General features: G+C 37.4%; 2 protein-coding genes across 2 annotated transcripts; one reads left to right on the forward strand and one right to left on the reverse strand.

The window, feature by feature from the left end:
- On the forward strand, positions 1-5887 carry LOC115699418 (protein ACTIVITY OF BC1 COMPLEX KINASE 7, chloroplastic). Its single transcript, XM_030626810.2, has 18 exons — positions 1-373; positions 732-1327; positions 1440-1583; positions 1711-1836; positions 2076-2163; positions 2730-2823; positions 2948-3041; positions 3218-3272; positions 3378-3469; positions 3648-3818; positions 3916-3972; positions 4098-4181; positions 4505-4589; positions 4728-4789; positions 4877-4951; positions 5047-5151; positions 5271-5412; positions 5525-5887. Exons 2-18 carry the CDS (start codon positions 749-751, stop codon positions 5596-5598), a joined length of 2127 nt encoding a protein of 708 aa, XP_030482670.2. The 5' UTR covers positions 1-373; positions 732-748; the 3' UTR covers positions 5599-5887.
- Positions 5888-6087: 200 nt separating this feature from the next.
- Positions 6088-9664, reverse strand: LOC115699122 (uncharacterized). The gene is made up of 2 exons (XM_030626366.2): positions 7653-9664; positions 6088-6664 (listed from the first exon to the last, which is right to left on the reverse strand). The coding sequence occupies exons 1-2, from the start codon at positions 9422-9424 to the stop codon at positions 6658-6660; spliced, it is 1779 nt and encodes a 592-aa protein (XP_030482226.1). The 5' UTR covers positions 9425-9664; the 3' UTR covers positions 6088-6657.
- Positions 9665-13697: the final 4033 nt, after the last annotated feature.

Here is a 13697-nt window from a genome sequence, read left to right on the forward strand (position 1 = left end):
CTAAAAAGGGCCACGTTGGCCAAGTCTTATAAGTCCGAAAAGAATAAATACACACTCCAAGCAACTGAGCCGAATGGTGGTGGTGTTTAAAAGATCCCATTTTCAGTCTTTGTCCTAAACCATAGCAGTTGATTATTGTGTCCTAACAAATACTTGTATTATCTAAAAAAGAAAAACAAGACAATAATACAAACTATATAAGTTGGGAGGTGTAACAAGCCAGAGTATATGTGTTGTACTGCACTGCACGTTTTTTCTTCCTCTTCCTTCCATATAAAATCACTATTTAAATATTCCACTTAAATTTTCTCTCTCAACTTCATACAGCTTTGACCCGCTTGCAGTTTCAAGCTTGCATCTTTAATCTCACCAAGTGAGATTCTTTCTTCTTTCATCTGGGCTATTATTTATTCGGTTCCTTAAGTGATTCAATTGTTGTTTTTATTTATAATTAATTCTGGGTAATTTTATTAAATGGTCCCTTAGAGAATGAAAAGAATATGTCAAACCAATAATATTTTGAGACTGGATTATGAGGTCAAACCTTGTCCACCCCAGAAGAGAAATTCGTATATTCATCACTTTTATCTTTAGATTTTATGATGTTTTAAAGGTTCACAGAATTTTATATTACAAAATTTGTTGCAGTTACTTCTGGTTAAATCGAAATTAATCGAATGTAATATTAAGTTAATTTGGGGCTCTTGCTTTGTAATATTTGTGTTTGGCAGGTGGTTGCATAGAATAGATGGCAGCAGTATTGGCTTCCCACAGCTACTGTTGCCATAATGCAGAGTTGGTAAATCAAGAGAGTCTTAGTTTCACGGCTTCGATTTCTGTTCAAAAGTTACCAAACTATGGTGGGAGAGGGAGATGTAATCTACCTCGTACTGTTCGAAATTTAAGGTTTCAAGTGCACATGCAACAGACTGAATTGCCACCTAAATCGAGTGTCAATGGAAGACCAACTGTGAAGATGGTACCAGCAAGTGAGGTAATGAAAAGACAAACACAAGTGGAGAAAGTGAATGGTGTGAAAAAGGTGAATGGTGCAGTTATTAATGGAGCTGGTTTGGTTAAAAGCAATAGGATATCATCATCAACTCTTGTTAATAACAAACCAAAATCAAAACCCTCTAAAGAACTTCCACCATTGGAGGTGTCAAGGGTTTTGCCAACAGATGAAGGGTTCAGCTGGGCCAATGAGAACTACAACTCCTGGCAAAGGAATATAGATGTTTGGTCCTTTGTAGTCTCGTTTCGTGTTCGTCTTCTGTTGGACAATGCGAAATGGGCATATGTAGGAGGCTTCACAGAAGAGAAGCAGGTGAGTATTGGGGCTAATTTGCTTACATGTTCACTTGCTGAATGTTTAGCTAGTTGCAACTTTGTATTTCTTGCTCTGCCTTTGAGTGATTTTGGGAATTTAATTCATTCAGAAAAAGAGAAGGCAAAACACTGCATCATGGCTTCGAGAACAAGTGCTGCAGCTTGGACCTACATTCATCAAACTTGGACAGTTATCTTCAACAAGATCAGATCTATTCCCACGTGAATTCGTGGATGAGCTTGCCAAGTTGCAGGTAAATTTCAGTTTCCATTGCTGTATTTGAGGTGACACATAAAGATGGGAGTCAGTTTGGTACATTTCTCCTTACTAATCAAGTATCTCTTATTGATTTTTTGCAACTCTCTTTGGATATAATTCAGGATAGAGTTCCAGCATTCTCGCCCGAGAAAGCTAGACGTTTTATTGAGAGTGAACTGGGAGCTCCCATTCATATTTTGTTCAAGGAATTTGAGGACCAACCTATTGCTGCTGCCAGTTTGGGTCAGGTACTTTAGAAATTATCCACTTCGTGTTATGATTGAATTGCTTGAATATTCACATGGATAACAAATTTTAGTTTGAAAATGATGTTTAAAGAAACATAGATGGTCAGTATGTTCTTTGAATTTCTTAATCACAAGACATGAATGTTTAAATGGTGAATAATGAAGCTATGAATTACCTACAGTTCTCCATTTTCTGGATTCACTTCTCCAGACATTGATTCTTTTTTTATTTGACATAGGTCCATCGCGCTATCCTGCATAATGGAGAGAAAGTAGTTATAAAAGTTCAGAGGCCTGGTCTCAAGAAGCTTTTTGATATTGATCTAAGTAAGCAATGTACTTTTTATTTTTTCTGGAATAAGGGTATTCAGCTTGCCGTAGTTATAAATAAGTAACCATTATAGTTGCTCGTTTTGCTCATCAATCTGACTGCTGCTCTTTCAGCATCTTTTCATTCTAGTGTAGTGTAATGTTTGTTGCATATTTTGTTTTATATATGATCAATCTGAAACAAAGAGGTCCTAGGTTTGAGGCTCAGACTTCTACTTTATGCCTTCTTCCCCTCATTAGTTTAAACATACATTCTTTGTTGGAAAGAGCATAAACAGAAATGTATATAACTGATGAGAAGTGGAAATAAAAAAGTCTCACATTGTGTTTAGTCTAATTCAAGTTTCGTTAGGTAGACTTATTTATGTGTAGTAACCTTCACAAGAGGGAATAGTATATTGTTACGAAACCAGTCACAGAGGATACATTTGTTTGATCACAAAAATAAAAACACTTGCAAGATATATGCCATTTTGATATGCATATGACAAAAACATATGAGCTATTTTTTGACATTTAGCAATTTTATCTACATCTTATGTATTTCTGCTCCTTCCATCCAGAAAATTTGAAGATAATTGCTGAGTACTTTCAGAAAAGTGAAACTTTTGGTGGTCCAAGTAGAGATTGGATTGGTGTATATGAAGAATGTTCCACGTATGTCATTCTGTTTCAATTTTTTTATTATTTTTTATTTTCTAGCTTTAATGCAGAATGCAATGGTAAACCAAAGTTAGTGCATACATGCACATACGTATTCTTATTCTTTTACATACTGCAGAATTTTGTACCAAGAAATCGATTATATAAATGAAGGCAAAAATGCTGATAGATTTCGCAGAGATTTTCGGAATGTAAAGTGGGTCCGAGTACCTGTATGTTTCTTTCTAAACCACTATTAGAGGACTGATCTAGCAATCATTATTCTTCTTTTTATTTTATTTTTTCATATACTTTTACTGTACATTGGTTTTATTATCTTGGATAAAGAAAAGATGCTGCTAAACTTTCAAACTTCAATTTTAAATAACAAAATGTCTCCTACTTGTAGTTGGTCTTTTGGGATTACACTGCCATGAAGGTGCTGACCCTGGAGTATGTACCAGGTTTCACCCTATACTGAAGTATTTCTTTTGTTTCAACACTATTTCGGTATCATGTACAAGCTTTAGCTTTTGTTGGTAACTAACTTATCAATGTTGGGTTGGTAGGCATTAAGATAAATGAGCTGAACATGCTAGATTCGCGGGGTTATAGTCGTTCCAGAATTTCTTCACGTGCAATTGAAGCATATTTGATTCAGGTAATCACTTCTCTTTCTTTGATTCATACAGATTGTTATTATTCAGATTTATTTTTATGGCTAATACATACCAGGTAATGTGTCAGTATGTTTTGTTACACTTTTTACTACACTAGATTATCAGCTGGCAAGAAAAACTTAATTGAGCAAATATGCCATTGATTCACTTGTCATTCAGATCCTAAAAACTGGTTTCTTTCATGCCGATCCTCATCCTGGAAATCTCGCTATTGACATGGATGAAGCAATAATATACTATGATTTTGGTATGATGGGAGAGATCAAAACATTCACAAGGGAGAGATTACTTGACCTTTTTTATTCTGTTTATGAAAAAGATGCAAAGAAGGTATTCATCTGTTCATTGGTTATCACTATTGACTAAAATGTTAAACTATCCAGTTTTTCTTTGCATTGAACTTAAACTGACTAATGTCACCTACCAGGTTATGGCAAGTCTAATAGATCTTGGAGCACTCCAGGCAACCGGAGATCTGTCACCAGTATGTATTTTGCCTGTTCCCATCAACTTTTTTTGACCGAAAGGAGCTTTTACTTGTATGGTATCATCTGTAGATATGCAAAGTTGTTCGGTTCATCCTTCAAGTTATTCTGTACTCTATTTCAGGTAAGAAGATCTGTGCAATATTTTTTGGACAACTTGTTGAGTCAAACACCAGATCAGCAACAAACTTTGGGTGCAATTGGCGAGGTATGAAAATAAAAACACTTAAATTTTAAGTACAAAAGTCATTAGCATAGCGTAGTAATAGTACACCTCTCCTCTCAAAGAGGAGGTCATGAGTTCGAACGCCCCCTCTCCCAATATTAAAAAATAAAATAGTACAAAAATTCACAACCAAAATAAGGTAGATACTGTGATTCTAGAATGGAACTGCACACGAACCTGCCATCATTTTATCAATGCATTCATCTCTTGACCTGTTAATACAATTGTGTATCACACTGTTTTTCTTCACTCTAAACAACCATATACATGTTCTATAATATGAAGTGTTGATTCTCTTATGGCAGGATTTATTTGCAATTGCACAAGATCAACCTTTTAGATTTCCATCCACGTTTACATTCGTTATCAGGGCATTTTCTACACTGGAAGGTTGCTCTTTCTCACTCTCATTCTTGCCTTAAAAAAATTAATATCACCAAATGTGGTAGTATCTGCAGTGATCATGTAAAAAAGATGTGACAGCATACCATTCTTATCTTAACTGAGTAATTGTTGTGGTTTTTATAGGCATAGGCTACATCCTTGATCCAGATTTTTCCTTCGTAAAGATTGCGGCACCTTATGCACAGGTTCTAATTTTTCTAAACAATGATTAACTTATAATCTTTTAAAAAAAAAAATCCTTTGCAATAACTATTACTATACTCAATCAACAGGAGCTCTTGGATTTGAAACAGAAGCGGCCATCAGGGACACAACTTGTACAGGAAATAAGGAAGCAAGCCGATGATGTAAATGAATCTAACTTGACTCTTCATTGCTTTAGTTTCCTTCAGATTGATGAATCCGAATTAGTATTAACAACATTCACTTATAATGCTTTCAGGCTAGAAGCTACACCATGTCCATGCCATACAGAGTTCAACGCATTGAAGAATTTGTTGACCAACTAGACTCGGGAGATTTGAAACTTCGAGTGCGGGTGCTTGAGGTATTTTCTTTCTTTCTTTCTTTAATATATAATCATTCACTTCAGTCTTTTAAATTTATAGCAATAGTTAAAATCAAACATGTTTCTCAGAAATAACTAAGAAATTGTGCAATTGGCAGTCAGAAAGAGCAGCGAAGAAAGCAACAATACTACAAATGGCAACAATGTATACAGTCATTGGAGGTACCTTGCTAAACCTTGGGATGACTTTGAGCAGTCAAGGCAGTCAAGTTTTTGCAAATGGATCATTCATTGGTGCAGGTGATCATGTTAACCCTTTAACCACTTTCAAAGTTGTTTCACTTAAAGAGAAAGAAGAGTTCATTCTTAAACCTATTGTTTATTTTTTTTTTTTCCTTTTTCTATTGTGCAGGAGTCTTTCTGGCATTGTTTGGTAGGTCCATGCAAAGGGTGAAGAAACTTGATAAATTCGAGAAGATGATATGATATGATCACTCACCAGTCACCACGCAAATTAAATCCATTTCTTTATAATAATTCTTCACCAAAACACACACGTATATAATTATATGCATACTTGTGTGCAAGTGTGTTCCGATTCTTTTACTTGCATTTAACACATGTAATTTCATATAGATTACTGATTACAGAAGATGAAGCTTCCCAATAAATTGGGAGCTGATGCATTGTACTAAAAGGAACATTCTTACACTGTTTATACACCAAAAAAATAATTTATTATAGAAAAATTCATCGGGAGTTGGACATTGGGAAAGATACCTGTAAAAATGAATATCCAAACATGCATTTACAGACAGTTGAATTAGAATCCATCAACTTCAGCTCGGAAAGTATAATTTTATTTAATTATTCTTTGTAAGTATAAAATTTAAACTGTGAAAACCCAGATGGTTAGTAATAGAAGATGTTCATGCCTGACTTGAAAAAATAAAGAAGAGAATAAAAGATAACCAGTGACAAAATACAAGTTGGAAGACTTGTAGATCTTCATTGAGCCATGCTAGAATACTACAATTCAGCTTATAAACCATCATTTGGTTCATTGAAACATATTTACACCTACGAGTAATAAAATACATGAACATGAAGGCCGGAATTGAGCTTCTAAATCCATTCTAGTTCAGAAAACAAGAGCAGCCTCCAATAGAATATCTATCATCAGAACAGGCAGGTCAAGTGAAAAGAACAAAAGATGAAGGAGGAAATATACTAAAGGGGACAAATATCAACTTTTAAACTATCTTTACATAAGAGTCTACAAAATGGAAAGCATAAAATGCAAGTCTAATTTCCCACTGAAGTTTGATAGCCAAGAAAATTTTGTTTGGCGGCAATAGAGGTCATTGTTGTATTCCGCAATGTTGAACAAGTCTGCCTTCTTCATACCAATTTTGGTTCTCTTCCTGAATTTCTCAAATGGATTCATCAACTGATACAAGCAGCATACAAGTCTGCCTTCTTCAGACCAATCTTGGGTATCCTTCCCAAATTCTCAGATGAATTAATTTTTGAGATGAAAAGCAACTAGTCCCTGCACGCACAAAAATTCAAAATGTAATCCATAATAACTTCACTAACCAGATAAGCGACTACATTTTTAACCGAGATTATAAAAATGATATAAGAAACTGAATTTCATAATTGTAAATGTCATGTTTTGTATTGAGCACGTGTTGCTGAACATGCACAACAACCACATGCTTTGTTTGAAATAGGACTGATCTTCGATCTTATCTGAGGGTTTTAGACTAATCTGTTAAAAAAATCCCATGTATCAAATGGTAGAATAGGACTAACTCTCAAAAGCAAAACTAGCCTAAGAGAGGAGAGTGGCCAAGTAGTTATATACTACTAACCAATCCCACACTTGTCAATGTTTCTATTTTAGAAACATAAAATTAAAACAGTTATTATGTTGGTACCCAGAAGGAAATGAAACTTTAGACCTAGTGGAGGCAGAACATATGCTTGACCATTTAAGCTAGCTATACCCCATTTGAGATAGGATTGATCCTATGAAAACATCTACAGGAATAATATGCATAACTTTTAAACAAGGCACACCCATTACCATTTCTTCTTAATATTGCCAATAGATTATATACCACTAGAAAAACAGGCTCGCAACATTACAACAACATACTGATCCTACCAAGGTTAACTTAAACCTAGACTCATCAAGAAACTAAATAAACTGGCTTCACAGACAGAATCACAAGGACACTTACCAAAATTAGCATAGAATGAGTTAATGACATATCACACCAATGGTTTGGAAGTAAAAGACGAGAAAAAATGAGAGCAAATTTAAAAAGCTAAGGTGCAGTATCTTAGATGAAAGCAACGAACAAAGTCGGGAATACAGTATTACAAAAACGAACCAACACACTTAACCAAGGAATTCACCGAAATAGTATTTACATATATAAACTAGAAACCAACAAAAATGCATGAGTAGATCATCAATTGTAAATATAAATATAAATGAAACTGAGTGCAAAGCAGGATTTTTCACTAACCAGTACTTGATCAATCCATCCCAGCCACATGTTGCTACTTTACTTTGCTCCAACGGATGCCACTCAGCTCCAATGCATACACCCTCATGACACTTGAGAGTTCTGAACACTTTGCAAGTCTTCCAGTCCCAGAACCAGCATTTCCCCTCCCCATCTCCCGACATGACAAAGCGCCCATCAGGTGAGAAATTGACTTGGCAAGCATAACCAGCAACCACGTGCCCCGCGAACCTCTTTTTCTTATTAAGCTGAAACTTCTCTCTGGTGCTGTAAATAAGAATCTGATTGTCCATACTCTGCGCAGCAAGCCAATTTGAGTTCGGGTGAAGTGATATTGAGGGCATTGAGTGCATATGCGGTTCGCTAATATATTTGATAACAACAGGAATGCCAAACTCCCAAACACGAAGCGATTTGTCATCGCTGGAAGTGACAAATCTCCGATTATTATCAACAAATGTAATGGTATTCACAGCTCCTAAATGCTGATCATACTCTTGAGTAATCTGTCCAGTATTCATATCCCACTGAACAATCTTCTTATCACTCATCCCAGCTAATAAAATATTCTGCTTATCTTCATCAGGATTAAGCCTAACAACATAAGGAACCTTCCCAGTTGAGAATGTTGATATGACTTGCCCTGTTTCCGTGTCCCAGTACTTGATATTCTTATCATAACCGGCACTCAAAAACTTAGTCCCATCATTTGAAAAACAAATATCACGAACGGCTTTGGCATGGCCCATATAAGTTCTCATACACTTACCAGTATTAAAAACATCCCAAATCTTTATCTTTGTATCCATCCCAGCAGACAGAATCAAATGGCCATATTTGGGGAAGAATCGTATAGCAGAAACACCCTTGGTATGTCCACTCCATGTATGAACTAACCTCTTTGGTATATAACAATGATCGTTTGTGGCCTTCGCATCCTTTGGAGGCGCGATCCAAGACCGACCCTGATAATCCTTTTCTTCCTTTCCATGGAAAGTGGTCTTATCAGCAACAACCTCTCCTTTATCAGCACCAGATTTCTCCTCCCCTTTCTTCTTCGCATATTCTTCGGCGTATTTCTTCTGCTCTTCCGTTAACTCAGTAGGCAGACCCTCCTTCTTACCAGCCCAAGGACTCTTCCTGTTCTTCATCAACCAAGCATCAGTCGAAGGGTTTTCAACTTCACTCACGTCAACACCAGCCTCCTCTTCATCCTCATTCTCAGTAGATTCCTTCTTCTTCTCCAGCTTTCTCTTCTTCTGCTCGTGTTGCGGAATGTTGTATACAGAAATGGCGTCGTTCTTCTGAAGGGCATCAAAATCTCCAACGTAATTGTACCCAGCAGCAGCAGATGGGTCGGCGGCGTAGCCATACTTGTGGAAAGTATTGTACTGTTCGTCGAACACAAAGGGCTCAATAGAAGCGTCCTCGACAAAGCCAAGCTTGTGATTTCGCATACCTTGAGCGATACCGTCCTTGGCGTAAGGGTGAGATGGGCCATAAATGGGAGCCCAGAGCTGATCGTAAGTGGGATTGAAGGCGACAGCGTGCTGAGTGGGATCGATAGGTTTGGAGAGAGCCTTGTGGCCATTGGTGCCACTGACAGTGAGAGCAAGCATGGTGTCGTCGACCTTGGGGGCGGCGGACTTGGAGGTGAGGAGGCGAGGTGGGGAAGCGTCAGGGGACGATGGATTGGAGGTAGTAGGGTTTTGAGGCTCCGGATCGTCCATTTCGTCGTCGTTTTGGTCCTGGTAGTTTCGAAGGAGATCCATGGTGAAGATGAATCTGGGATGAATGAGAAGGGAGAGAAGTAATTAACTAATTATATAAGTTAGGGTTTCTGGGTTCAAATTTCTTTTTTTTTGATTTAAGCGTTTATATATTACATCATGCATAACTTGGGACTCGAACCCAGGACCTCCAACACACACGCACCCCCTATGGCCACTTGAGCTATCCTCAAGTGGTTAGCTGGGTTCAAATTTCAGGCAACTGATATTTACACCCAACATATATACATCTCTTTTTTTTCTTTTCTAAAAAATCACTTAATCACTTATACTAAACTAAGAAAGATTATTAAATAAAAATTAAAAAATATATATATATTAAAAATATAATGAAAATAATGTTTCTTTTGTTTATTAGCTAAATAAAAGGTAAAACAAAATCTATTATTATTTTTTTTTTTTAAAGTAAGAAATAGAGATCCTACGAAGGTTATGAAGAAAAATGTTATAATTTAGCTGTTATTAGCCAAAGGGTAATCCCTTTGGCTACTTCTAGTATTTTATAGGGAGATGTAGTTGCTTAGTCTTGGTGGTTGGTTGATTCTCTTCAGTTTGAATAGTTTTCTAATTAAAGTTTTATGCTGTTTTTTTATTTTTTTCAGGTCGAACTTCAGTATTTCATTGAGTTAGGAACGTTGTTTGAAGATGTTATAGCTTTATTGTCTAAATTTTCGGGAGCATTTTTGTCCCATGGGGCTCGCTCTAAGATTTTAGCGGCCCATGGTTGGCAAAGCATGTTCTGCGGTTAGACGATGAGCTATGTTGGTTCGAGGAGGTTCCAGCGCCGGTGGCGGACGTGGGCGTCGTAAATTCATGAGTGATTTTAATCACTTTGTCAAAAAAAATATATATTACCTTTTAAATTTAAGGCTAGGATTTTTGTCCCTTAAACTTTAACATGTATCAAATTATGTTCCTTAAATTTTAACATGTACCAAATTATTTTCCTGAACTATTGGGATTGTTAGATTTAAGGAATTTTGTCTAATTTCATTCAATTTCACTATTTCAGTGATTGTCTATGTACTAAACCATGCTCCCTAAACTTTGATATCTACCAAATCATGCCCCTTAAACTTTGATATGCACTATATCATGCCCCTGAACTTTCATCTATGTTAGATTTTTTTTACTAAAATTAGACAAAAGTTCTTAAATCCAACAATCTCAATAGTTCAAGGAGCATTTTTAACGACCTTAAAAGTTCAAGGGACATGATTTGTTACATGTCAAAGTTCGGAGGACAAAAATTCTAATTAGCCTAAATTTAATACATAAAATCTTATTTATTTATTTTATTATGAATCTTTATTGAAAAATATATTATATATTATTTTAATTAGTTTTGGAGATTTTAGAGAATAAAATATTTTAAAAATAAATAAATAAATAAATTTATATGGAACTCTAAAAAAATCTAAAATAAGTTAATCAGCTTCAGGCGCGTGATCATGGAAAAGGAATGGTCATCTATTATTCCTTCTCCCTTAGTGTTGGTATTCTTTTGGTTGCTTTTTTTGAGTCTCATTTCCTTCTACCTTTTGCCTTTTATCCCTGATTCTCTACTGTTACTCTGTGTGTGTTGTTTTTAGTGGTCTTTTTACTCTTTGCTTCAGGATCTTTTTGTGCTTTGAATGTGTTTTCTTCTAGTCTATTCTCTGTTTGAGGTGTTGTGTTGTCTTTTGGTTCTGTTTTTAAGGGTGGTTGGGGTTCTTTATTTGATCTTTTAGTCTCGTATTTGCTTCTGAGTGTGCCTTTTCTTGTTGTGTGGGGTTGCCTTTGACCTTGGGGATTCCCTCTCTTGTCTACTTTCTCTTGTCTTTTGCTGTCGGGTAGTTATGGAGGTCATTATTGCCACCAATCCTCTTAAAGGAAAATGCTTTACTTGTCTTGAAACCACTATCTCTTTGATCCCCAGTGAATCTTCTCTGAAAGCTTTACCTGCTTTGGGTTTATTTGGCAAAGTGGTGGCTCCTATGAATGTGGATGAGAATGCCATGGTTGACTTTGCTGCTAAAACTTGGAAAAAAAAGGTCTCAGTTGTGGCTATGGAGGACCATGAAAGGATCTCTAATTGCTTTGAATTCGGGTTTGAAGCTGTGGAAGACAAAGATAAGGTTTTACAGAATGGTCCATGGTGCTTCTGTGGGTACACTATCGTGTTGAAGGAATGGTCCCCGAAGACTGTTGGACCGGTTGTGTTTAAATGGCTGAGAATATGGATGCAAATCCATAATCTACCACATGAGTATTTTTCTTGTGCAAATGGTAATCTTTTGGGTAGTCTTGCTGGAAAAGTGGTGAAAGTGGATCTGGAAGATGATAAACCTTTCACATGGAGCAAAGTTCTTAGAGTGCTTGTGGATATTGACTTTGAGAAGCCACTTGTTTCAGGTTGTTTCTTTGATTTGGCTAATGGTGTGAAACAGTGGCTTCAGTTCAAGTTTGAAAAAGTGGGAATTTTCTGCTATAAATGTGGCATTCTCGGTCACCGAAGAAGGGGATGTAGCTTATCCTCACCTGTGATGATTGTGAACAGAGATGACAAACCATTTCCTATGTTCGGTCTTTGGCTTTCTCCTTCTTCAGCTTATGGAGATGTTTTTTTCGGGTCTAAAGTCGGATACGGACCGTGGTGTGCAGGCCAGGTCTCAGGGGAACAAGGTTCGTGCTCCTCTTCCCTCACGGGCGGTTGACGGGAACGGTGGTGACCGTTCGAAGCCCCCTGGTCCTTCCAATGCTCGGCGATTTCGAAATCCGTTGAAAACGACTTCACGACCCATTGATGCTACAGGATCCGAGGTAAACGTGCAGGCGGTGTGGCTCCCAAGGCCTCCGACGACCTGTTCAAGATTTAGCCATTTCTGGTAATAAGGGTGATAAGGGACATGTCTTTGGTGAAAAGTTTTCTACTACCAAACCGGTTTTAGCTTTAGAAGGACGGAATGCCTCGATTTTGGAAACCGGTTTGAATTTGGAGAAAGAGGCTCTCAATGGTGTGGGAGGTGGGCCAATTGATATTGGGCCGAGTACTCTTGTTGGGCCGGCCGTGGGTTCAAGTGATGTTATGGGGCCTCATGGGTTGAATTGTTTGCCTAGTGCAATAGTTAATGGTGGTGGGGGCCCACTTCAGACCCATAAAGATTCTAATTTAAGTGGGGTTGTTGACAAGGCCCACTCCACTACTATGCTCGACCAGAAAGAATCAAATGAGGCTATAAATAATAAATTGAATAAGTCTGCTGGGCTTGGGGCTGTGCAAAATAGTGAAGAGAAAAGGGCTTTGGCTCATTTCTTTGAAGCCCAAGAAAATTTATTTTATGATCTTAAACACTTTGGGGAATTAGATTTGTATGAGATAAAGAATTTTGGGGGCGATATTGTTGTTTTGCCTACATCGATAACTAATGAGAGAACAACACCTTTTAAGAAAAGAAAGTTTGAAGGCTCTGCATCGCTGTGTTCTAGACCTCATAAATTACACAGGAAGTACCCGGGTGTAGTCCGAGATTTTCCTTGGGACCCTATAAGACCGGATCTTGAATCCAAAGTGGTGGAGGAGGAACCATCTGAGGAAAGCTCTAGTTCCCTGAGCTACACTGATGGAATTATGAAGAACCCTCTGGTTGGTTCATTTGTGATTGAAGACTCTGATTCCTACGTGTCAGTTCACTCAAGTACCCCTATGGAGGAGAATGTCATATCTCCTCCACAGGAGCCATGAGAGGTATTGCTTGGAACTGTAGATGGTTGGGGCAGACCTCTACAGTTCGCGAGCTGAAGTCCCTGATCAGATCGCGCTCTCCTAATTTTGTTTTTCAAACTGAACTGAAAGTGGATGCAACTCACCTGGTACGTATTCTAAAGACCCTCCACTACTATTTTAATATTAATGTGCCGCCTCTTGGTACCGGGGGGTATTATTTTGGCTTGGAAAATTGATTTTAGTTTTGAATGTGTCTCTTGTTCTCGTAACCACATCTCGGGTTTGGTCTACTCGGATCCCTCTACTCACCCTTGGCTTTTATCTTTTGTGTATGGTCCTCCTTACCTTCATGCTAAGGAAAAATTTTAGACTGATCTCATGGTGTTAGGGGATAGGTTTGGGGGTCCCTAGTTAATCTTTGGTGATACCAATTTTGTGCTTAGTCATTCTGAACGTGAAGGGTCGTCGGGTAGGGATCCTTTTGTCCCTTTCATTTCTAATCTGGTTGACTCTAGAGGTCTGATTAATTTGAATATCCAAGGTGATAAG

This window comes from Cannabis sativa, chromosome 8 (genome assembly GCF_029168945.1).
Source record: "Cannabis sativa cultivar Pink pepper isolate KNU-18-1 chromosome 8, ASM2916894v1, whole genome shotgun sequence".
NCBI lineage: Eukaryota > Viridiplantae > Streptophyta > Magnoliopsida > Rosales > Cannabaceae > Cannabis > Cannabis sativa.

What these genes read in the sequence shown, in the direction of transcription:
- LOC115699122 (XM_030626366.2), bottom strand. Translation starts at nt 9,424, where the DNA reads ATGGATCTCCTTCGAAACTACCAGGACCAAAACGACGACGAAATGGAC.
- LOC115699418 (XM_030626810.2), top strand. Translation starts at nt 749, where the DNA reads ATGGCAGCAGTATTGGCTTCCCACAGCTACTGTTGCCATAATGCAGAG. An exon ending in GCTTCACAGAAGAGAAGCAG is followed by an intron (nt 1,328 to 1,439) that starts GTGAGTATTGGG and finishes TAATTCATTCAG; the next exon opens with AAAAAGAGAAGGCAAAACAC. An exon ending in CAACCGGAGATCTGTCACCA is followed by an intron (nt 3,973 to 4,097) that starts GTATGTATTTTG and finishes ACTCTATTTCAG; the next exon opens with GTAAGAAGATCTGTGCAATA.